We start from the raw sequence: 25,905 nt of genomic DNA, 5'->3' as shown, positions 1-25,905 counted from the left end.
CACAACAGAGCTAGCCCTCCTGATGATCTTATTTAGTCGGGTCAGGTTTTTCTTGCTTGTGCCGCACCAGCACACCACAGCGTACAGCAGAGCACTTTCGATGACTGATTGATAAAACATACTAAGAAGCTTGGTGGAAATATTAAAAGATGCCAGCCTTCGCAGGAAGTACATCCTGGTTTGACATTTTTTGCTGAGCAGGGTGGTGTTCTCGTTCCAGTCCAGTTTCTTGTCCAACACCACTCCCAGGTATTTATAAGACGTGACCGTCTCCACCAGGTCACCGTCAATGCATATTGGCTGGGAGAGGGGGGGTTGTCTTCTGAAGTCCAGAATTAGTTCTTTCGTTTTTCTAATATTTAGCAGTAGCTGGTTCTGCTTGGACCAAAGAACAAAATCCTGCACCAGCTGCCTGTACTCCACCTCCTTGTCTTCCTTAATGCAGGCCACAATGACGGTATCATCTGAGAATTTCTGTATGTGGCAAGCCTCTGTGTTGTGTTGGAAGTCGGTCGTGTACAGAGCAAACAACATCGGAGAAAGAACTGTACCTTGAGGTACTCCCACACTGCTGCAAAGTGTTCTGGAAAGGCTGGCCCCCATTCTGACAAACTGGGGTCTGTCCTTCAGATAGTCCATGATCCAGGATATTAAGTATGGCTCGACTGCCATACTCCTGAGTTTTTCCTGCAGAATTGGGGTTGGATTGTGTCAAATGCGCTGGAGAAATCAAAAAACAACATTCTCACTGCACATCCCCCTTCATCAAGGTAAGACAAAGTGCGGTGGAGGAGATGCAGGACAGCATCCTCCACTCCCACCCTCTCCCTATACGCAAACTGCAGTGGATCCTGGGCATGTTGCACCTGGGGCTTCAGCAACTGCAGCACTAACCTCTCCAAAGTTTTCATTATGTGAGAGGTCAGTGCAATTGGTCTGTAATCTTTATTGTCCCTAGGCTGCTTGGCCTTGGGCAAAGGAATGATGCATGAGGTCTTCCAGAGTGTTGGTATTATACCAAGGCGCAGGCTCAGGTTAAAGAGGTGCTGGAGAGGACCTCCTAGCTCATCTGCACATGTCTTCAGGAGCCTGGGGCACAACCCATCTGGGCCTGCTGCTTTCCTGGTCTTCAGTTTCTTCAGCTCTCTCCTTACCTGATGTTCAGTAAGAGAGGTGTAATGAGGGAGAGCTGATTCCACCAGTGCAGGTTCATTTGTAGAATAAGGAGGAAATAGAGGGGAATGAGATGAGGTGGGTGGGGGCTTTGCGGATGAATTAAACCTATTGAAATGATCATTTAGATCATTGGCTCGCTCCACACTGTCTCCTCCCGATGCAGCCCCTTTTTTACACCCAGTAATTGTTTTCATTCCATCCCACACTTCTTTTATATTGTTTGTTTTCAATTTCCCCTCTATCTTAGCTTTGTAGTTTTCTCTAGAGCTTCTCAGACAGCACCTCAACTCAGCTTGAACAGCTTTTTTCTTTTCCAGATTCTTTTCTTTGTAGGCTCTTTTTTTCCTGTTCAGGACCTCCTTCGTCTCTCTGGTGATCCAAGGTTTGTTATTTACATAACAGCACACAGCCCTTGTGGGCATCACAATATCTAAACAGAAATGGATATAGTCTGTCAGACACTGTGACGCTTGCTCGATGTCCTCACCGTGGTGGTCCAATAGCACGCCCAGTCTGTGCTGTCAAAACAGTCTCTAAGCTCCTCCTCCGCCTCTGGTGTCCACCTCCTTACTATTCTGGTTGATGGAGGCTCTCTCCTCACCAGGGGTGTGTACCTGGGATGTAGAGAGATCAGTATGTGATCTGATTTGCCGAGAGGGGGAAGGGGCGTGGCTTTGTATGCATCCTCGATGTTGGCATAGAGTAGGTCGATTGTGTTGTTGCGCGTGTAGTACAATCCACGTATTGACACATGGATGGCAGTGATGAGTCCAGAGTGATGTGATTAAAGTCCCCTGAAATCACCACAACTGCCTGAGGATGCCGGGATTGAAGGTCTGTTACTACCGCGACCACAGTCTCCAGCGCTGTTTCCACGTGCGCTCCTGGTGGGATGTAAACACAGACAGCCAGGACCTGCGTAAACTCCCGAGGTAGATAGTAAGGCCGGATGCTAACGGCTAGCAGCTCACAGTCTTTGGAGCAGATTGTTGTTTTTACTGTGAAATGTCCGGGGTTGCACCACCTATTGTTTATGTACAATATGAGGCCACCACCTTTACTCTTGCCACATGCTGCAGTGTTTCTGTCCGCACGCACCGTGGAGAAGCCGGGTATATCCACAATGCAATCCGGTATGTTAGCTGTTAGCCAGGTCTCCGTTAGCATGATTAGGCAGCTCTCCCGGTAGATTCGTTGGCTCCTCACCAATGCGAAGAGTTCATCTGACTTGTTGGACAGTGAATTAACGTTCCCCATAATCACAGATGGAATAGGTGGCTTGTATTTCTGCCGACGTTCCCGTTTGGCTTTAGCTCTCGCCTTTAGCTTTGCTCCAGCACGGGTGCCCCTGTATCGCTTTTTTACTTCAGGAGGAATGTTGTGTTTTAATCCAGCACCATTCTTCCTTAGAGCCAAAAGTTCCATTCTTGAATAAACCAGTCTCTGGGGGTAAATGTCCTTATTTACGTACTTCCATTCATTACATTCATTCCATACATTCCAAACAGCAGCTGACCGGCCGCCATGCTGCTGCACTGGCGCCCCCATGAAGAGGTAGGTGCTCTGCTAAATGGTCAGTGCTGAGTGACAGGTTGCACGATGTCAAATGGCCACTGGTAGTTCACACTGTAGTTCATCATCTCCCTCAGAGTCTAATGAGTTCAGGAGACCCACGAGAGCTTGAATTTCGAGGGAGAACAGATCAAAACTGGCTGTATCTCCAGGCTACACTAGAGGCAGACACACAGTTTACTAAGCAATGACAAGCTGCCTATGACATTACAGGAGATTTGGCAACTCTGTGAAGGTAAGGCGGCCATTCTGGAGGAACTCCGACAACTAAGGGTCCTTTACAAGGATATGCAGAGTTTAACAGTAAAGCTGAAGACAACTCTGCTAGTTTAAGCTCTAAATTCTCCTGAACTCACTAGGCTCTCTCAGTCTCAGTAAACAAATGCAAATGTGCCAGACCTCACAGGTGTTGGGTGGTTTGCACAACAAAAGCAGGAGGAGAATCGAGCTGAAGAACTGTGAAAATCTCCGCAGGGGTGAATAACACCTCAGGACGTGCACCAGAAAATTAAAAGTCAGTAATTCTAGTGTTAACCCTTAGGAGGGCTCATCTGTCCTGCATGGTGCTGTTCCCCGAACCATGAAGTGATGCTACCCATCAGGACGCTCTAAGTGCTGCAGGTGTAGAAAGTCTTTAGCACCTGAGAGGGAAGTTTAACGTTCCTTAAAGCGTCTCAGATGGTACAGACACTGCCGGGCGTCTTCACCAGGGTGTTGATGTGACAGGACCAAGACAGGTCCTGTGTGATGTAGACCCCTAGGTAACAGAAACTGTCCACTCTCTCCACTTGGGTCCTGTTGATGTTTAGCTGTTGGTATGACCGCCCCTGCTTCGTGCTGAAGTCCACTATCAACTCCGTAGTTTTGGTGAAGTTCAGGAGAAGATTGTTCTTCTGGCACCAACTCTCCAGGATTTTAATCTCTTGTAGGTAGGCCGTCTCGTCGTTGATGGAGATCAGGCCCAACACAACAGTGTCACCGGCAAACTTGATGATGGTGGTGGAGTTGAAGTGGCCACACAGTCGTATGTGTACAGTGAGTACAGCAGCGGGCTCAGATCACAACCCTAAGGAGCTCCATTGCTGAGAGTGAGGGTGGATGAGGTGTGTTTTCCCACACGTATGGCTTGTGGTCTGTCTGTCAGAAAGTTAGAGATTCATTGACACAGTGGCAGGCTGAGTCACAGGACCTCCAACTTAGAGGTGAGTGTGGAGGGAATTATGGTGTTGAACGCTGAACTGTAGTCCACAAACAGCATTTGTGTATAATTCCCTTTTCTGTAGTCCAGGTGGCTCGTCGTAGTGTGAAGAAGATTTGCAATAGCGTCCTCAGTAGAGCGGTTCTGGTGGTATGTGAACTGTAGAAGGTCCAGTGTGTCTGGTAGTGATGCAGTGATGAAGTCTCTGACCAGTCTCTCAAAGCACTTCATCACTACTGAGGTTAAGGCTATAGTGCGATAGTCATTAACACACACAGGTACCATAATTACTTGTTATAAAGATAAACCACAACCAATTTCTAGGTGAGAGACAGATAATACCTATAATAAATGTAAATAATATATTTTATTAAATAATAATATTTAAAATTCTAGATTAGACTACTGTAACGGCTTTACTGTCTGGGTGTTGAGTAAGTGCATAAATAAGCTTCAGTTAGTTCAGAATGCAGCAGCAAGAGTCCTCACTAGATCTAGGAAATATTACCACATCACCCCTGTTTTAATCATCTACACTGCTCCCAATTACATCTCACACTGATTATAAAATATTACTACTGACATATAAAGCACTTAACGCTCTCACGCCGCAGTATCTGAGTGAACTTCTGTACCAGTATGATCCTCCACACCTACTTAGATCAAAAGATGCTGGCTATCTGTTGGTTCCTCAAATAATGAAGACTACAGCAGGGGGCAGATCTTTCTCTTATAAAGCCCCACAATTGAAAAGATTGAAAAATTGTTTATTTAGTCAAGTCTTTTATCAGTAGATTTTTCTTATCTAAAGGCTCAGATCTGGAGGGAGCATGGATATAGAGTGTTTGGTGAACTGGTATATTTGTATGCTGTCGTCCCCTCACATTCACACGTTCACTTGGGTTTGTTGATGGTGGTGTGGTGGGTCGTCTCTTATCCCAGAGATCCCTCATGTCTGTGTTACCTTCTGGTTCTCCCTTTTAGTTATGCTGCCATAGCGAGTCTTCCCAGAGTCCAAACTGCACAGTGACATTAACTTTCATACACCAATAGGGACACTTAATAATCCATATCCTTCTCTTCCTGTCACCCTCTCTCTCTCTCTCTCTCTCTCTCTCTCTCTCGGTCGAGTTAAACATGCTCCTGAGGTTCCAGTGACCACTGTTCCTGCCCCTCTCCCCTCCGTGGATCTTCACACTTCTGTGCAGCTTGGGACGGTTTCTCATCAACACCTTGGGTGGTTCCATGTAATTCCGGAGTAGAACGGGTGCTTTTGAGGATGGATTGGACTGTAGTTGGTGTCGGCGGTCTGCTGCACTGACTCGGGAGTGCAGTTTGCTTCTGATCGCCATCATTGTACCCCGCAGCATTGTATATCTGCTTCAAATGGACATTTGGTGCAACCCAGATGAGGATGGGTTCCCTCTTGAGTCTGGTTCTCTCAAGGTTTCTTCCTTATGCCATCTCGGGGAGTTTTTCCTTGCCACAGTTGCTCATCAGGGACAAACATACTTACAAAGAACATATTTACGTTTAATCACCACATTATCTGTGTAAAGCTGCTTTGAGACAATGTTCATTGTTAAAAGCGCTATACAAATAAAAATGAATTGAATTGAATTGAAATTGATGGCGCACCGGCGCAGGTGAACGCGTAGCATGTCGGAGCTAGCGCGAGCTCATACCTGGGAGATTTCCGACTCGGAGGCAGAGCTCGAGCCCGGGACTGAGGGCAGCACTGCGGGGTCGGGGAGCGCGCATAGCCGCACACACAGCTCTCAGAGCCCCAGTGCCCGGGGAAAGAGGAGAGGGGACAGGGAGAGACAGAGGGAGGAGAAGGAGAGACAGAAGGAGAGACAGAGGGAGGAGAAGGAGAAACGTAGAAAGGGGAAGGAGAGTAATTAAGAGGAGAAGGAGAGAAAGAAAGAGGAGAAAGAGAGATGGAAAAAGGAAAAGGAGAAACAGAGGGAGAGACAGAAGGAGGAGAAGAGAAAGGAGCAGAAGAAGAAGAAGGAGGTGGCTGAGAGAGTAAAAAGTCTCAAACTCGAGGAATATTTAAAGACCATCACTGTCAACATCCACCCAGGTACCTTCATCGTCATCATCATCAGCACCATCAACATAATCATCACCATTGTCATCACCACCACTATCATCACCAACATCACCACCACATAACCTGCATCATCACCACCACCACCATCAACATAATTCTACCATTTATATCTCACACAGTACACAGTGTAATGAAACAGCGTTCCTCCAGAACCCTGGTGCTCCATGAACACAAAGCTTAATCACACAACATAAAACTGCATAACAGAACACAGAGCTTCAATTCAATTTAATTCATGTTTATTTGTATTGAGCTTTTAATAATGAACATTGTTTCAGAGCAGCTTTACACAGATAATGTGGTGATAAAAATGAAGATGTTCTTTATAAGTGTAAGTTTGTCTCTGATGTACAAAGCGGTGGAGACTGTGGTGAAGGAAAAACTCCCTGAGATGCAGAAGGAAGAAACCTTGAGAGGAACCAGACTCAAGAGGGAACCTAATCCTCACCTGGGTTCCACCGAATGTCCATTTATTACAGATAAACGATGTTGCAGTGCAACACCGATGTTGAGGTGTTGAGGTTTGGTTTCTCTACTTTCCCTAATTTCATTAAAGCACCTCCATTTTGTCGAACTTCAGCTTCTGCTCGTTCTTCCAGCCTGACAGAAGAACGGACCAATACAGACCAAGGGAAGAGGGAACTAAAACAGCGTTACCTCACAATGGATTCACAACCCGAGGAATCAGATCATCCCATGAGGGAGCTCACCGAGGCTCTCCAGGAGGCTTTCACGTTGGCCGCCTCCAGCCGAGCTTCACCACCCCTCGGCAGCCCGATGGCGTTTCCGGCCGTTTTTTCTGGAAACAGGCTACCGGTGGAAATTGGGCTACTGTTGGCCGAAGGAGGAGAAGGAGAGGAGGAAGACATCTACAGAGACAGCAGGGAAAGGAGAAGTGGAGGAGAGTGGAGGTTCTGGTTGGTACTTTAAATGTTGGCACTATGACTGGTAAAGGGAGAGAGGTAGCTAATATGATGGAGAGGAGAAAGGTAGATATGTTGTGTGTTCAGGAGACCAAGTGGAAAGGGAGTAAGAGCAAGAACATTGGAGGTGTTTAAACTGTTTTATCATGGTGTGGATGGAAAGAGAAATGGTGTAGGGGTGATTCTGAAGGAAGAGTACAGTAAAAGTGTAGTGGAGATGAAGAGAGTTTCTGATGATCGTGAAGGGTGATGATCGTGAAGCTGGAAGTTGAAGGGATGATGATAAATATCAATGCCTATGCTCCACCAAGTCCAAGTCAGCTGTGAGATAGAGGAGAAGGAAAGATTCTGGAGTGAATTAGATGAAGTGGTGGATGGTGTACCTAGAAATGAACGATTGGTGATTGGTGCAGACTTTAATGGACATGTAGGTGAAGGGAAAAGAGGTGATGAGGAGGTTATAGGTAGGTATGGCTAAAGGAGAGGAATGTGGAAGGGCAGATGGTAGATTTTGCTAAAAGGATGGAAATGGCAGTGGTGAACACATATTTTAAGAAGAAGGAGGATCATAGGGTGACATATAAGAGTGGAGGAAGGCGCACACAGGTGGATTATGTTCTATGTAGGAGATGCAACCTGAAGGAGATTGGAGACTGTAAAGTGTTGGCGGGGGACAGTGTAGCTAGACAGCATCGGATGGTGGTCTGTAGGATGGTTTTGGAGGCAAAGATGAAGAGGAGGAGAGTAAGGATTGAAAGGAGAATAAGATGGTGGAAACTGAAGGAGGAAGAGTGTAGTGAGGTTCAGGGAAGAGGTCAGACAGAGGCTCGGTGGTGGTAAAGAGGTGCTGGATGATTGGGAAACTACTGCAGGAGTGATAAGGAGGCAGCTCGAAAAGTACTTGGTGTGACATCTGGAAATAGAAAGGAAGACAAAGAGACGTGGTGGTGGAATGAGGAAGTGCAGGAGAGCGGAAGGAGAAAGAGGTTGGAGAAACAGAATTGGGATCGACAGGGTGATGAGAAAAGTAGGCAGGAGTACAAGGAGATGCGGCAGCAGGTAAAGAGGATGTGGCGAAAGCCAAGGAAAAGGCATATGAGGAGCTGTATGAGAGGTTGGACACTAAGGAAGGAGAAAAGGATTTGTAGCGATTGGCCAGGCAGAGGAACCGAGCTGGGAAGGATGTGTTGCAAGTTAGAGCAATAAAGGATGGAGATGGAAATGTGTTGACTAGTGAGGAGAGTGTGTTGAGAAGATGGAGGGAGTATTTTGAGCAGCTGATGAATGAGGAAAATCAGAGAGAGAGAAGGTTGGATGATGTGGAGTTAGTGAAGCAGGAAGTGGATAGGATTAGTAAGGAAGAAGTGAGAGCAGCGATTAAGAGGATGAAAAGTGGAAAGTTGGTTGGACCAGATGACATACCGGTAGAAGCATGGAGATGTTTAGGAGAGATGGCAGTGGAGTTTTTAAACAGATTGTTTAACAAGATTCTGGAAGGTGGGAGGATGCCTGAGGAATGGAGAAGGAGTGTGTTGGTACCGGTTTTTAAAAATATGGGAGATGTGCAGACTTGCAGTAACTACAGGGGAATAAAGTTGATCAGTCACACCATGAAGTTATGGGAAAGAGTAGTGGAAGCCAGGCTGAGAGAAGAGGTGACCATCTGTGAGCAGCAGTATGGTTTCATGCAGAGGAAGAGCACCACAGACGCATTATTTGCTTTGAGAATGTTGATGGAGAAGTATAGAGAAGGTCAGAAGGAGTTGCATTGTGTATTTGTGGATTTAGAGAAAGCATATGACAGAGTGCCAAGAGAAGAGTTGTGGTATTGTATGAGGAAGTCAGGTGTGTCAGAGAAGTATGTGAGGGTGGTACAGGACATGTAAGAGGACAGTGTGACAGCAGTGAAGTGTGCAGTAGAAACGACAGACTGGTTCAAGGTGAAGGTTGGACTGCATCAAGGATCAGCCCTGAGCCCTTTCCTGTTTGCAGTGGTGATGGACAGGTTGATAGACGAGGTCAGACAGGAGTCTCCCTGGACTATGATGTTTGTGGATGATATTGTGATTTGTGGTAAGAATAGGGAGCAGGTGGAGAAGATCCTGGAGAGGTGGAGGTACACGCTGGAGAGAAGGGGAATGAAAGTCAGTAGGAGTAAGACAGTAAGAAAAAAACAGAGTACATTTGTGAAAATGAGAGGGAGGGCAGTGGAGGGGTGCGGTTACAGGGAGAAGAGGTGAAGAAGGTGGAGAAGTTCAGGTACCTGGGGTCAACAGTGCAAAGTAATGGAGAGTGTGTTAGAGAAGTGAAGAAAAGAGTGCAGGCAGGGTGGAGTGGGTGGAGAAGAGTGACAGGAGTGATTTGTGATAGTAGGGTATCTGCAAGAATGAAAGGGAAAGTTTATAGGTCTGTGGTGAGACCTGCGATGTTGTATGGATTAGAGACGGTGGCATTGAGTAGAAGACAGGAGGTGGAGCTGGAGGTAGCAGAGCTGAAGATGTTGAGATGTTCGTTGGGAGTGACGAGGATGGACAAGATTAGAAATGAGTTTATTAGAGGGACAGCGCATGTTGGATGTTTTGGTGACAAGGTAAAGGAGGCGAAATTGAGATGGTTTGGACATGTGCAGAGGAGGGACATGAGTTATATTGGTAGGAGAATGCTGAGGATGGAGCCACCAGGAAGGAGGAAAAGAGGAAGACCAAGGAGGATGTTCATGGATGTGGTGAGGGAAGACATGCAGGTAGTTGGTGTGAAAGAGGCAGATGTAGAGGACAGGGTGGTATGGAGACGGATGATCCGTTGTGGCGACCCCTAATGGGAGCAGCCGAAAGAAGAAGAAAAAGAAGAAATGTGAAACCACTGTGTTGTTGTTTGTTTATTTTTCTCTCTTTGGGGTTTGAATTTAGTGGTAATGTGTTATGTGTTAGCAGCTGGAGCCCTTTAAGAAGGTAGTGGATGGGGGTAAGACATGTGACCGAGGCATCATGACTTGCATCAAAAGTGAGTCATAGACAGATGTGGAGGAGAATTCGGTCATTTTCCAAAACATAACATCGTTTAGAATCAGATAATAAATAAAAACAGAAATAATGTACGTTATGTATTCTTTCTGTGCGGCCCGGTACCAATTGACACACGGACCGGTGCTAGTCGGCGGCCCGGGGGTTGAGGACCATTGATCTAGAGTGTAACAGAACCTTGATTCTAGGTATTCAGTGGCCCAGTTAAGCTCTGTGGGGTCAGACAGAGATCTAATTAATATCAAGAGTTGATAAATTGAAGATTATTGATAAAACTCGCTGCTGTAGCTGACGTGAATGTGTTTAACACAGTAACGTGGTGAGGTACTAATGCAATGACTGAGGCAGATTTCAAGAGAGGATCTGAAATAACTTAAGACTGTGAAATTATGACTAAAACATTCTGATTAATTCCTACTGAATTTAGGATAAATATTAAAGTCACTAAAAATTAATGCTCTGTGTAAAGAAGGAGCTAAATTTGTGATGAAATCTGCAAATTCTATGAGAAAAAAAAAATCGGGCCCCTGAGGTTCTATAAATAATAATTAATGGAATTAACTGACGATCTGATTTTGGACACTAAATATTTTATGTTGGTGTAAAGAACTTGTTCTTGTTCTTTAGATTTGTGTTTAGTCTTTTGTGTGACGCTTAGATTATTATTATAAATAGCTGTGACTCCGCCTCCTCTGCCATTTAGACGGGGTTGGTGTATGGAACTTATGGAACCCAGGAGGACTCCCTTCATTTAATGCTTCATATTCATTCTGTTTAATCCACGTTTCTGTCAAACACATTATTTTAAACTCCTGGTTGGTATTAATTTCATTTGTAGTCAGTGCTTTTGACATGAGAGCTCTAATATTCAACAATCCTATCTTTAGATCAGAGGTGCTGCTTTGCATTCAGTCCTATTTAATTTAATGTTAATCAGGTTACTTAAACAGACTTTCTGAGAATTCCTACATTTTGGTTTCACTCAGGTGACAGACACAGTCTAAATTTGGTGGATCCTGAGTGACGACTCTGTGCAGCTAGCAGACGGTCAGTTTAGCCTGTCTGTCTGCTCCCTGGCCTTGGCTCTGGACAGTCACTTGTGAACTAGTGTTGTTCTGAGACTATGACCTATACTACAAGAAATGAGAGCAGCACCTTCCCGAGTGGGATGGATACCGTCCCGCCCTAACAGGCCAGCCTTGCCCTCGAAAATGCTCCAATTATTAATGAAGCCCACGTTGTTTTTGGATCACCACTCGGACATCCAGCAGTACAGTGACCATAGTAGGCTACATCGCCACATCGCATTGGGATAAGGCCAGCGCATGTTACTGCCTTCGCTAATTTACACACCTCTATAATATTACTCTTAGTAACCTCTGACCGTCAAAGGTGTATATCATTAGCTCCTGTGTGTCTCATCTTAGAGAACCTGTGCTTTCCTAAAAACCTAAGCTGACATGCTATCTCTGGCGCCCTGGCTCCCGGGATACACATGACCTGTGCTGCTAGTGCCACTAAAGGTCTAGCTAGTTTCACGTGCCTCAGAACAGAGTCTCCTATAACCAGAGCTCTTTCAGGTTTCTCAGCGGGTGCTTTACTGAGGAGAGCAAACCTGTTGTAGACTTGAAGCTGAAAGGAATGGTGCTCCCATGGGCGAGCCTTAGCGTTGCCACCGAGTCGTCACCCTCTCACCCTGCTGCGAGGGCTCTAATGCTGGAGTCAGGTAAATGCTAACTCCACCTAGGGCATCCAGACTTTCCCCTGCAGAACCTGGACTGCTCTCGCACTCAATACTTCTCTCTAGAATCTGGATGCTCCTCTAATGCTAAGTTAAATAAAATTATCGCTAACAACGGATAAAGACTGACTAAACATGTCACACACTGACTAATCTGGATGTTCGCCATAGCAGAGAAATTACGTACCTTAATGTGGTTACTGTATTGCGTGTTCATAGTTCTGGTGGGAATGTTCTCCACTCACTGCTTTCAAACTCTCAAACAGGGAATAAAGCGCTCTTCCAAAAGCAAATAGAGAGGAAACAGAGCCAATGGAAAGTGGAGGATGCAGGAAATTAAAAATCTATTTTGAGATTTTAAAGCGATGAGAACAGTGGCCAAAAAGTGCAAAACACACTATACCTACCTTTTCTGGTTTGTCTGAATTGTCATTGTGTTTTTGGATTTGTTATTTTGTTTTTTAATTTGTTAATGTGTTTTGCAGTTCTTGGCCACCGTAGATGAGAGAGAAAAAAAACGAGCTTCATCACACAACATAAAACTACACAACAGAACACAGAGTTAAGGACTAAAGTAAGTGTCCTCACCACATAAAGTGCAACCGATTGCAAACAATGTAGCCATCAACCAGTGCAGACACAAACCAGCGCAGACACAAAACCAGTGCAGACACAAAACCAGTGCAGACACAAACCAGTGCAGACACAAAACCAGTGCAGACACAAACCAGCGCAGACACAAAACCAGTGCAGACACAAAACCAGTGCAGACACAATCCAGTGCAGACACAAAACCAGTGCAGACACAAAACAGTGCAGACAGACAACACCAAGTCAAGTCAAGTCAAGTCAAGTGGCTTTTATTGTCATTTTTACTATACACAGTGGTACACAGTACACAGTAAAAACGAAACAACGTTCCTCCGGAACCCTGGTGCTACACTAAACACCAAAACAACATAAAGTGCATCGAGTGCAGCCTGGTGCAAACAGTGCAAACAAAAGAACAGTACAGACAGACAACACAAGACAAGACAAAAGACAAAAACCAAGTATAGCGCCAACTAGTAAACCTACTGTATACTTAAATATACAGTACTGTGTGAGGAGAAATGTAAAAACTATACCCAGGAGAAAGTACAAACAGAACAGAGCAATGTAGTGCAAAAAAACAGCAGCAAGGAGGTGCAAAGACAGCATGTAAACATTCTACTGAATACAAAGGTGCAAAACAGCATGTAAACATTATACTGAATACAAAGGTGCGAGTATAAATAATAATAAATAGTGGATCGAGATGAGTGATGATTGTGTTTAGTCTAGGTTGTACAGTTTAGTAACACACAGAGTGAGTGTGTGTGTGTGTAAGTGAGTGTGTGTGAGTTCTGTTCAGTTCTTTGTATTGAGAAGCCTGATGGCTTGTGGAAAGAAACTGTTACACAGTCTTGTTGTGACGGCCCGAATGCTTCGGAACCGTTTTCCTGATGGTAGGAGGGTGAAGTATGTATGTGAGGGGTGTGTGTGATCGTCCACAATGCTGTGTGCTTTGCGGATGCAGCGTGTGGTGTAAATGTCCATGATAGAGGGGAGAGAGATTCCGATGATCTTCTCAGCTGTCCTTACTATCCTCTGTAGGGTCTTGCGATCCGAGACGGTGCAATTCCCAAACCAGGCAGTGATGCAGCTGCTCAGGATGCTCTCAATGGCCCCTCTGTAGAACATGGACAGGATGGGGGGAGGGAGATGGGCTTTTCTCAGCCTTCTCAGGAAGTAGAGACGCTGCTGGGCTTTCTTGGTGATGGAGCTGGTGTTAAGTGACCAGGTAAGGTTGTCCGCCAGATGAACACCAAGGAATTTGGTGCTCTTGACGATCTCCACAGAGGATCCATCGATAATCAGTGGAGACTGGTCGCTCTGTGCTCGCCTGAAGTCCACAACCATCTCTTTCGTTTTGTCCACGTTCAGAGACAGGTTGTTTGCTCCACACCAGGCAGTCAACCGTTGCACCTCTTCTCTATATGCTGACTCATCATTCTTGTTGATTAGACCCACCACGGTCGTCTCATCAGCAAACTTGATGATATGATTCGAGCTGTGCGTTGGTGCACAGTTGTGAGTCAGCAGAGTGAACAGCAGTGGACTGAGCACACAGCCCTGAGGGGCTCCAGTGCTCAGTGTGGTGGTGCTGGAGATGCTGTTCCCGATCCGGACTGCCTGAGGTCTCCCAGTCAGGAAATCCAGGATCCAGTTGCAGAGAGAGGTGTTCAGGCCGAGAAGGTTCAACTTCTCGATCAGGTGCTGAGGAATGATTGTGTTGAATGCTGAGCTGAAGTCAATGAACAGCATTCGTACATACGAGTCCTTGTTATCCAGGTGGGTGAGGGCCAGGTGGAGGGTTGTGGAGATGGCATCGTCCGTGGAGCAGTTTGGACGATCGCAAACTGCATGGGGTCCAGGGAGGGTGGAAGCTGTGTCTTGATGTGCCTCATGACGAGCCTCTCGGAGCACTTCATCACGATTGGAGTGAGCGCGACGGGACGGTAGTCATTGAGGCAGGAGACAGTCGATTTCTTTGGCACAGGAACGATGGTCGTTGTCTTGAGGCACGTGGGAACAACGTTACTGCTCAGGGAGATGTTGAAGATGTCAGTGAAGACATCTGCTAGTTGTTCTGCACATTCCCTGAGCACTCTGCCAGAAATGTTGTCAGGTCCAGCAGACTTCCGTGGGTTAACTCTGCATAAAGTTTTCCTCACAGTGCTCAGGGACCAATACACAACACAGTGTGGGACAAATACACAAAACACACAATAGCACTGACTAGTAAACCTGCTGCATGATATGATTATACAGAAATGTAACAGAGAGAACTATAAACAAGCAGCAGTCAAGAGGCGCAGAACAGCATGGAACAGTATCATATCATTAAATATTAATATAATATAAATATAATATAGTGGTGGTGGGATGAGTATTGAGTGTGTGTTGAGTTTAGGTTGTACAGTTCAGTGTGTGTGTGTGTGTGTTTTGTATCATCATCCTCTTCAAAATAACCAGTATCATCATCACAGCAGTGTTACTGGTATAATAAATTGTTGTGTCACAGTCATGTAATGTGCATATGTGTGTGTGTGTGTGTGTGTGTGTGTGTGTGTGTGTGTGTGTGTGTTGTTGCAGGACTCAGGGTGTGACGTTGTTGAGTACACTGGCTGCTTTGGAGTGGAGGAACCAAATAGAGGAGCACGACCTCACACACTCCATCAGCTGGAGCAGAACACAAGCTGTACATCCTCCTGTAACACAACTACACAACAATAACCTACCCACTGTTATTATATAAGACCTGGGAGTTATTTTATACAGCAACTTTTCTTTTAAAAATCATATCAACCAAGTTACAAAAACAGCCTTCTTTCACCTTAGAAATATTTTTAAGCTAAGAAATATGTTGTCTATATCCGATGCAGAGAAGCTCGTCCATGCGTTCATGACCTCCAGAATAGACTACTGTAATGCGTTACTAGGTGGATGTCCTGCATCATTAATAAACAAGCTTCAGTTAGTTCAGAATGCGGCAGCAAGAGTTCTTACTAGGTCAAGCAAATATGATCACATAACCCCAATCTTATCGTCCCTACATTGGCTTCCAGTTCAGTTTCAAATAGACTACAAACTACTGCTACTCACTTATAAAGCACTAAATGGATTGGCCCCCATGTATCTCTCCAGTCTTTTAACACGCTACAATCCGCCACGCTCCCTGAGATCTCAAAACTCTGGGCTTCTAGTAGTTCCTAGAATAGCAAAGTCCACTAAAGGTGGTAGAGCATTTTCACATTTAGCTCCTAAACTCTGGAATAGTCTTCCTGACAGTGTTCGGGGCTCAGACACACTCTCCCAGTTTAAGTGTAGATTAAAAACATATCTTTTTAGCAAAGCCTACACATAACATCATAACCTTGTGCTCCAGAACATCTGATCACATGCACATTATCAACTTGTGCTGTTAATATCATGAACAGCAGCTACGCTAATTCCTCTGCACTGCTTCTCTTTCTCTCCCCATCCCGAGGCTTCCTGAGGTTTGGCCAGCTCCAGTCACGTCCCACCTCATGAAAATTATGGACTTTAAAGAAGTAGATGCCAAACTCGCAAACATCCTGAACCATCTAGAGACGTACCAGTGCCAATTGAATCCCACTGCATCTGTGGAGTTTGACATTGGACCTCCTGGAGTGTTTAAAGGCTCTGGCATGGAGAAGCTGATGCTGGATCTGTGATGATCACAAATATTGAGCTCAGTAGCTCCTACTTTTATACCAAAGACTGTAGAAAGAACATTTACTTATAATCTTATACTCCAGTGCTCATGTTAGTTTTCACTCTCCAGTGTTCTGTATTGTTGAAAGATTTATGATCAAACTCTTGATGTCACCTAAATGAGAATGGGTTCCCCTTTTGAGTCTGGTTCCTCTCAAGGTTTCTTCCTCATAACATCTAAGAGAGTTTTTCCTTGCCACAGTCGCCATGGCTTGCTCATCAGGGATAAATGCACACCATTCACCTTGACTGTTGATTTCTGTAAAGCTGCTTTGAGACAGTGTCTGTTGTGAAAAGCGCTATACAAATAAACTTGACTTGACTTGACTTGACTGTTACCCACTGTAACACAACTCACTGTAATACACTAACACTGTAACACACAAACACTGTAACACTACTCACTGTAATACACTAACACTGTAACACACAAACACTGTAACACTACTCACTGTAATATACTGTAACACTGTTATACTACACACGGTAACCACTGTTACAGCACACACTGTAACACTACGGAGTGTAACACACAAACACTGTAACACTACTCACTGTAATACACTGTAACACTGTTATACTACACACTCTAACCCACTGGTACAGTACATACTGTAACACTATGGAGTGTAACACACTGTTACACTACACACTGTTAAACTGTAACTGATGAATTGAGGGGATGGTTTAACATCAACTGGCCTGTTTCTTCTGTCAGAAGAACTGCAGCTTATCCGGGGTGAAGTTTAAATCCAATGGTTTATTATATGATGTGTAACAATAGATTACTGTTCGTAACCCCGGTTCTCTGAAACATCGAGTGGAGAGATTCACCTATGGGAAGGGCAGCCATACCTGACCTCTGCAGAAGCATCCAATTGCACCAAGTCTGGCTTGACAGACAGAAGTGTGTGCTCAATGGCAGGTAAGGGAACGCCCCTTACCCGATTGCATAAGGCACCTGCAGGCGATACCTTTCCTCAGTGAGCATATTCGCTTCTCGTGCAGCAAGTGGGGCAAACTTGGTGGATCTCTCCACTTGATGATTCAGAGAACCGGGGTTACGAACAGTAACCTACTGTTCTCTTTCATCATCTTGTGTTCGAGATCCACCTATAGGAGATATAGACAACTCCACTGTTTGCCCAATACACTCCCTGCTCTGCAAGCCATAGGACGACCCTCAAGGTGGGGTTGTCCTCTGTAAGAAGCAGTAAGAAGCTCCAAATAGTTTATATGGGCTGAGGGGAGTGTGTTTGGCCAAACACCATTCACAGATCTGCCTTCCTGTGTGGCTCCCCACCCTGTAAAGGAGGGATCTGTCTCCCCGATTTTTTCACAAAAAATCCGATTTGCGATTTAAATCGATTTATTTCCCCCCCTGCTTAAAATCAATCAGCATATGACAAAGAAAATGTTCAAAAAAAGTTATAACTTTATTAAATAAGGTTTATTTACCCTTCTGGGATTATAACCCACTTTTGGTTAAAGTGCAATCAAAAACAACAAGCCAAAAATACAAGATGGCAGACCCTGCCAATGTAAATTGTGCAAATAGAATGTTACTGTCAGGAATCCCCCTGCCATGCCCCCTTCGGCGGCTGTCTAACCTCTGTGCTTCGGGGAATGCCCTGCCCCTTCTCTTGTGCGTGCCCCACCCGCACAGAGCTCCTGAGCTCTCGGCTTCATTGGGCACACCTGATGCTCATTCACCCGCTCATCACCAGCCCCTACTTAAACCCTTCATTAACCCGCACTCCCTGTCGGTTATTGCAGGTTCATGTACGAGTGTATAGGCTCATGGTGTGATCATAGTCACGTATGCGCGTTCCCTTTACGTACCTGTTTGTCTCGGACTCCTGACATTTCTCCACGGCTTCGCTTCCCTCCCGAATCGTGTCCTGGATTACGCCGCTCCTTCCAGTACTGCTTTTGTTGTTTACTCTGTGTGGATTATATTTGCTGACTGCCTCTCATCAGTCCATGGACTTGTGGGCCGTGCTCCCGGAGTGCACCACCTGATAATCCGCTTTACAGCGAGTATTTGTGTTGGCTTTGCCTTTTGCAAATAAACTCTGTTTGCTTGTATTTCGGCTTCCGCATCTCCGCATGACAAAATAACTGATCTCCCGAAAAGGAATATAAGGACAAAGAAAAAAGGGAACATGATCAGATTACTGCCGTGGTCCTGGCGCAAACTGAACTTCAGGGGTAGAATTCGCTCAAGCGGCGGCCAAGCCAAGGAACAGGATGTGCTTACAGCTATCGTCTAGCTGAACGCCCTTGGTCTTCTATTATTCTGTACACGCGATAGCACAAAATGTACAGGACAGCAAAGACATAAACATCTAAGTCAGAATATGCGAGGTCAAGATAGGAAGGTTCGCCAAGGCTACTAAAGAATACATTTCAACAATCCCCTCTTTTATACTTAATAACTAATAAGTATAATTACATGAATGTATCAGTGTATTGATCATTAGAAGGATTTCTCAAACGCATGCACTGCGGTTCTCGGAGAGCGGCTGCTAAGGCCCAAACACGATTCATTAGGCAGCGGAAAATACATGGTCCAAAAACACATAATAAAAGTACAATTACCTACACAGGAACAACCATGGACAGATAGGGTGTCCATTGCCCAAATAGGACATACCAGATTCCCCACCCGCTCTTATCACCCTGTTCGTCTTCCTTAATCGCATGTATGGTGTTTCGCATTTTTTCGACGGCTTGGCTTATTTCTCCATGAGCATCATCGTGGGCGGGTATGAACGTACAACAGCTATCGCCTATAACCGCGCAAACCCCCCCGCGAGCAGCAAGGAGCATGTCTAGGGCCAGGCGATTCTGCACGGCCGTTAAGCGAAGGGCTGTAAGCTCGGTTCGAACACCCTCAATGGCTCGGATTGTCTCATTGGCAAACGTGGCTAGACGATAGTGTGTTACCTCGATCTGATTCCACAAGTGGGTTACACCCATCCGTGGAAAAAAAACATCCCCGAATTTGGCGAGCTTGGTTTTCAGTTGATGTTCAGGAGGTGGAAATGACTGATCAGTTGCATCTCTCTTGTGACGAACATTGTGAGTGCGATTATGCAGTATTATAGATAGGTGGGCGGAGAATCGGGTGTATGCACACCTCCCTCCCCAGCCCGTAGGTAAATACAAATAAACCCTTTTCCCACACACCCAATACCAATCCTGCTTCCAGGTGGTGCCATTCTCCCCAGGATGTAATGAACAACCTGTCGCGTTCTTCCCTCTACGTTCAACATAAGTTTGATTACAGCTTTTCCTTGCTAACTTACCCAAAATGGTACTACTATTTCTTTCCATGCATACTACATACTGATGATTAGGTCCCTGAAAAGCCTGGAAACCCGGGATGTAAGCATTACTTCTAGTATCCATCTTAAGGGTGGTCCGAAGGGCTGAGATACAAGTAGACTTGTCGGTGTTATTCTGACACCATCTACTACCAGTGTGGTTAAGATATGACCAATGAGTATAATTCTGCGAGGCATAGGTATGATTTTGTGATATGCAGGTATCAGTAATACAAATATGTGCCATGGCTACAAGGGTGTCCGTGAGAGTGTCATTGCGGGGTTTTAGGCTAGTGGCGGTGGTTGACATCGGGAAAGCCTGACACACATAGCAGGACTCGTTGGTGTGCTGTCGTGCGGTCCAATTGGCGAACTGCCAAAAGGTGTTGTCATGTGGATGGGCTTGGACGGGTAACCCTGTCCCAAGCAGGGTGAGGAGTAGTAGAACGATGGCAGCCATACCGGTCACTGGCTGCGCTTTTCTCAGGAAGAGGTTGCTGTTCAGTTCCTCGCTGCTTCTCCCGACACTTCCTGCAATGTGGAGAATGTCCGAAGAGGCGGCACAGGAAGGTCTGAGGTGCGACTGGGGTCATCCACGGGCTTACTTAGACCATTCCCCCTCTTCAACTCTGTGGAAGAATAAGTTCTACCGATGGCCGTCAGTTCTTACTTCTGATCACTAAGAACACCACAGTTAAGTATATATCTTTATAACAATTATCACTTTGGGGCATGTTTCAGTCGTCCGGCGGGGATCCACTGTGGAAAGAGATCAGTTAATACAGCCGTACGAGTCACAGCGATCACGTCTGCAGGTTCACTGTATGGGGTGTCACCCAGGGGTGTTCCCATTTTGTCCAATCTTTTCACCAAGACTCGATCCCCTACCTTAAAGGGTTGAGTGTTTTTGATCGGAATTGGGGGTCTCCTTGCATTTACCCGTGTCCAATAATCATCTAATGTTTGTAGCAACCCTGCAGCATACTCGCTGAGATGCACATCTAGGTCCCCCGTACCCACAGCCTGTTTGCCTCATCGCCATGGGAGGGGAAAGGGTCGCCCCATTACAAGTTCATACGGTGAGAGGTGATCAAGAGCCACTTGTGCGGTCATTCGCATATCGGCGAGAACGAGTGGGAGAGCATGCAGCCAATTTTTGGAGCCAGATGCGTGCATGGCTTTACGAATCTTGTCCTTTATCGTACGATTAGCGCGTTCCACAATGCCTGATGATTGTGGGTGGTACGGAATATGGAAATGGCAATTGATTTTCAGCTCTTTGCACAGAAGTTGAGTGACCTTAGAAGTGAATGGGGTTCCTTTATCAGAATCAATTCCTACAGGGATGCCATACCTGGGAATTATCTCAGTAGTTAGCTTTTGAACCACGACTCTAGCGTTTTTTTTGCTACAGGGGAAAGCTTCTACCCACCGTGAAAATTTATCCACCATTACCAAAAGATATCTGAAAGGGCCCTGTCTTGGCATGTGTGTGAAATCGATCTGCCATTCCTGAAAAGGTGTCTCAGGGACGGGAAGGTGTTGGTGTATGGCACCTGGTTTGGAGATGTTATTTTGTGCGCATGTTAAACACCTATCTAGAATGTTGTTCACGTCTGTGTACAGGTGGTCTATACAGAAGCTTTTAGTTAGGTCGTGTAACACCCCTCTTCGTCCGCGGTGAGTGGGACCATGAAACTCGCGGATGAGAAATGGAGTACAGTGACGTGGGAGGCAAAGACGACCCTGTCCATCTAGAACGATTGGGGAGTCAGTAGCACCCTGACTCGTCCAAAATAGGCGATCAGCAGGTGAAGCCGAAGCCTGCAGTGAAGAGAGGTCCATGTCAGGTAGAACAGCGCTGATCATGGTATTAACAGACACCATGGCTGGCGATAAATTTGGTGGCAGAGGGCGTGAGGCCGCAGCTTGCTTAGCCATGCGGTCGGCGAGACTATTACCCAGCACCTCATCTGTATCACCAGAGGAGTGCGCCTTAGTTTTTACAATAGCCAACGAACGGGGCAGGTGGCAGGCAGTGATTAGATCTTGTACTAATGATGCGTGTGAAATGGGTTTGCCATCAGCAGTAGTGAAGCCCTGAGATTGCCAGATACGGCCGAAATCGTGAGCTACCCCAAAGGCATAACGAGAGTCAGTATAAATTGTGACGTCAGTGTCTTCCGCGAGGACACAGGCACGGGTAAGAGCGAAGAGTTCAGCAGCCTGTGCAGAAGAAAAAGGAAGAGAGAAAGACTCAAGGACAGTGTTAGGCAGGCGACAAACAGCATAACCACAAAAATAAACACCATCACTAGGTTTGGAGCAGGAACCATCAACAAAAAGAACATCGCCTATCTGTAGGGGAACAGAGGATAGGTCAGGGCGAATACTGGTGTCATTGACAATTTCGGTGAGGCAATCATGGTCGGAGCCCCCCATACAGTCATCCCGTGCGTTAAGCAGGCGCTGTAGGGCGTGAGCTACAGTGTCATGAGAAGACGAGGGACGTTTAGTTAACTGCTCAGTGGCCAACAAAACAGTCTCATACCCTGAGCGACGTTGTGAAGACATATGCAGTGTGTTTAGATTGCGTAATATCTGTGTTACCTGATGTGAGTTGTGCAGAATCAGAGGATGAGATAGAACGATCTTTTCAGCATCAGTTACCATCAGAGCACAGGAGGCAACAGCACAAAGACAGTCTGGCAAACCCTGAGCCACAGAGTCAAGGGATTTTGAAAGAAACGCACAAGGTCGCATGCCTCCCCCATGTTCCTGAGCCAACACCCCAGATGCTGTGCCTGGTTGAGAAGACCGCGGGGGAATCGATATACCCCTGTGGCAGCCTAGTCCACGTGTACTGCTGCCCCCTGTGTGTGAAGGCAAAGAGAGGCTGCGTCTCCTTCCCTACAGGAACACTGAAGAAAGCAGAACAGAGGTCAATCACAGAAAAGACTGTATGAGTACATGGAATTGAGGCTATAACGGAGGAGACGTCAGGGACAATTGTTGCGACTGGAATAATCAGTTCGTTTATTTTTCGCAGATCTTGGGTGAATCTCCACGAGCCATCTGGTTTTGGAACAGGATTAACCGGTGTGTTGTATGGGCTGACGCATGGGGTGACAACGCCCTGTTGCAAAAGAGAAGTCAAAATAGAGTCAATGCCAGTAGTTTTTTCAGGTGATAAAGGATATTGTTTAATAAACACAGGCGCCAAATGTTTAACCTTGGCCTCGTATGGAGGACACAAAACAAGACCCACCTCATCCTTATCAGCCCACAAGGAGGCCTCCACAGACAATAACACTGGAGGTAAGTCCTTGGTGTTAGTGACACATGAAACATTCACAGCCGCAATGTTATGAGGGAGGATAGTGTGAGAGAGCGCGTGAATGTCTGGTGAGGAATTATCTGCGGTCTGAACAAGCATGTGAGAACCACTGAAAACAATCGAGAGTCCCAAGAGACCCATCAAATCACGGCCTAGTAGGTTGAAGGGGCAATCAGGCATGTAGACAAAAGAGTGTGTCAAATTAGAGAAGGATCAGAAGGACAGGAAACAGCTAGTGGGGGAGTGAAAGAGGAAGTGAATGGAACCCCATCAATTCCCACAGAGTTAGCAGACCGTGTTGATAAAGGCCCTTCATAAGTCTTCCCCATAGAAGATAAGGTGGCTCCTGTGTCTAGCAGAAAGAGATAAGAATTGTCTGCTACAATTAGAGTTAGCACAGGAAGCTTTTCATTGCCTGGGGAAGTGAAGGAAAGATGCAACATAGAAACGGCCGGGGTCTCATGACTCTGTAGGCAGCCCTATTGTGAGGGAGGTGGAGGATAAGAGGAGCGCTGGCAACCTTGAGTTGGGACCTGTTGGTTACCCTGACTCTGTGGTCCAGAACTCCCTTGTTCATCCCACTGTTTCTTCCTGCACTCTTTCCTCCAATGCCCCTCCTTCCCGCAATAGTGGCACCTCCCTGGCTTACGCCCACCCTGGTTCCTTCCTCCAGTCCTACCCCTCCCATTTCTATTGGGCGGGGGATAGGCTGAGGCCACCGACAAACAGCCCTGATTCTTTTTAACCTCTAGTAAACCGTCCCCTTCCAGCGTTCTAACCTTTTCCCCTGCTGCCCGCACGGTCAGATTGTTTCTATCACTCCAATGATGCTTTAATGCGTCTTGGATTTCAGGACGACAGTTAGACAAAAAGGTAGACAGGAAAAGTGGGTTAGGTTGCTGTGGTTTTAGTTCCAGCCCTCCAAGGTGTTGCCACACCTGACTGAATCGTGACCAAAAAGCAGAGGTCAATTCACCCTTTTCTTGTTTACTATTAGTAACCTGAGATAGATCACGATTAGCCTGTTTGATTGATAACAAATATTTTGTTAATTGATCCTTTAACATTGTCAGGGCGTCTGGATCATCTTTCCAGAACAAGGTGGATCTTACCCGTGTTGTTTTCTTCTTTCTACGCGGCCTTACTCCTTCTTCTGCTCCTCCTGCCGCCTCTCCCCCCTCCTCCTCCTCCTTTATCTCCTCATTAACTACTTCGTCATTCGGATATTTTAACACCGGGACGTGTCCAAGCAAACTATCCTCGTCATAACTATCGCCTAGTTTACTTTGCAAGATGAATCTATAATCTGCGCCAGTCAGCTGACAGTTACGCGAACTTTTGATTAACATATCGACAAAAGGCAGAGGTTTATCAGGGGGGGGCAAGAGACTAATGATATCTTTCAGAGCAGATGGTGAAGGCGGAGTAACCTGTACTCCTGAGGGTTTAGCTACCCATACACATGCTGCATTCCACGGGGGAGGATCGGGAAGCGTCCCAGCATCGGGACCAACATCATCAGGGTCACTGTCATCATCTGAGCTGTCAGAGCTAGAGTCGGAACTGGAATCACTAGATTCCTCGTCCTTGGGTTTCTTTTTTAGCCCCTTCTTTGGGTTTTTCTTGGCTGATGTTTCTCCTGTGTCGGAGACCTTCATCGCGGCTAGCGATGGATACATATTAGCCACTGGAGGTGGTTTGGGGTTGCAGTCAGGCGCATTGGGCAATACCTTTTTTCCCTTCCCCGAATAAGGCGGCGGTTTAGCGAGAGAAATGGAGAGTGGTATGGGAGTTAAAAGACCAGAATCCTTTGGGGTCCTGGGTTTTGGAATACCCTTCAATACTCTTTTGGAGTGTAAATGTTTTTATGCTCGTCCCAGATTTTCTTCATCTCATACCATCGCCCATAACATTCCCGCATATAACCGAGATTCCATTGTGGATCTCCGAGGCCTTCATAAATCATGCGATACGCGGAGGCTAAATATCCTGGGTCGAATGTACCCTCTCTGGGGTAAGGTGGAATCTGAGGGGTTGCCTCAGTCCAACCAGCTAAATTGTCAAGATAAGGAGTAACGAAGTATGTTAGACCACAACGTTGCATCCAAACAGAAGGCGTCTCTCCAGGCTCAGGCTTAGGGTATGAGTTTCCCATTTTAAAATACCAACACCAATACTTAATGGCAATACAGGCAAGAGACACAGAGAGAATATTTTCCTTTTTGTTTTACAGCGCGCTCTGCCCAGTAACTATAATACTGAGGTCCTCCTTCCTTTCAGGGGCTATACAGGAATACCCTAATCCTATACCTGCTCAGTAATACCAATACTGAGGTCTACCTTCCCCTGAAGGAGATATCCTAGTCCAAATACTGCCAACCAGGTAGTCAATCAAACATGTCTTACCTGGTCGAGAGTATCACGTCGGGGTCACCAAATTGTAAGAAAGATGCCCGAACGAAAGGACCGTGAATCCATAACGCACGCCTTAGTAGGTGAAACGAAGGAATGTGATGTGCGGAGATAGATGCTTATATGGATAAAAACACAGCTGAGATCGGTTGAGCAGAACCAATTGTTCTGCTTTATTGAACGTACAAGGAGCCGTGTGATAGCATTCTGAAATTGTATTTCCTTAAATGTTTGTTCAACATTCTGAGATCCAGAATAGGACAGAGAGATCCGTCCTTTTTCGTGACCAGGAAATAGTGAGAGTAAAAGCCTTGATTGCAACTCGAATCGCCCCTTCTAGAGGATGGATGAGATTTTGTCTTTCAGAATGTGAGCGGAGCTCTCGTCCATGTGGGCAAAATAACTCGGTTTAAACACAGGGGTGCCCTGGCAATCACCCATTCAGGGGCTGAAACAGATAGCCAGCCTGTCACGTGACTCCCGAGCGTCCCCACGGCACCTGGTGGACTGCCGAGAGTCGATCCGGCCGGATTGCCCATTAATGCCATGTAGTGGTTTGATATAAGGGCAACATGCTGGAGAAAAATTATCTATCTCATAAACGAATTCATCTGATTTGTTAGCTTTTTAATCTTTTGGTGATTTGTGAAACACTGGGGCCGTAGTCTTTATTAAATTTGTGAGAGGAGTGTGAAGGGGCTGTGTGGTAGCACTGCTTGTGCACTTTTTCTCACATCCTTCCCCTCTGGAACAGTGAA

General features: G+C 46.0%; 2 protein-coding genes across 2 annotated transcripts; both read right to left on the bottom strand.

Annotated features, from left to right (window-relative positions):
* Positions 1-17,557: 17,557 nt before the first annotated feature.
* LOC124383754 lies at positions 17,558-25,607 on the bottom strand. Its single transcript, XM_046846048.1, has 2 exons — positions 25,142-25,607; positions 17,558-20,077 (listed from the first exon to the last, which is right to left on the bottom strand). Exon 2 carries the CDS (start codon positions 19,856-19,858, stop codon positions 18,671-18,673), a length of 1,188 nt encoding a protein of 395 aa, XP_046702004.1. The 5' UTR covers positions 19,859-20,077; positions 25,142-25,607; the 3' UTR covers positions 17,558-18,670.
* Positions 22,024-25,153, bottom strand: LOC124383755. Its single transcript, XM_046846050.1, has 2 exons — positions 23,848-25,153; positions 22,024-22,534 (listed from the first exon to the last, which is right to left on the bottom strand). The coding sequence occupies exons 1-2, from the start codon at positions 24,412-24,414 to the stop codon at positions 22,127-22,129; spliced, it is 975 nt and encodes a 324-aa protein (XP_046702006.1). The 5' UTR covers positions 24,415-25,153; the 3' UTR covers positions 22,024-22,126.
* Positions 25,608-25,905: the final 298 nt, after the last annotated feature.

This window comes from Silurus meridionalis, chromosome 4, assembly GCF_014805685.1.
Source record: "Silurus meridionalis isolate SWU-2019-XX chromosome 4, ASM1480568v1, whole genome shotgun sequence".
Lineage (NCBI taxonomy): Eukaryota > Metazoa > Chordata > Actinopteri > Siluriformes > Siluridae > Silurus > Silurus meridionalis.
The sequence above is the reverse complement of the archived record's forward strand: the minus strand, read 5'-3'. Positions and strand labels throughout refer to the sequence as shown.

What these genes read in the sequence shown, in the direction of transcription:
- LOC124383754 (XM_046846048.1), bottom strand. Translation starts at nt 19,858, where the DNA reads ATGGCTGCCATCGTTCTACTACTCCTCACCCTGCTTGGGACAGGGTTA.
- LOC124383755 (XM_046846050.1), bottom strand. Translation starts at nt 24,414, where the DNA reads ATGTATCCATCGCTAGCCGCGATGAAGGTCTCCGACACAGGAGAAACA. An exon ending in GAAAGAAGAAAACAACACGG is followed by an intron (nt 22,535 to 23,847) that starts GTAAGATCCACC and finishes CTTTTGCAACAG; the next exon opens with GGCGTTGTCACCCCATGCGT.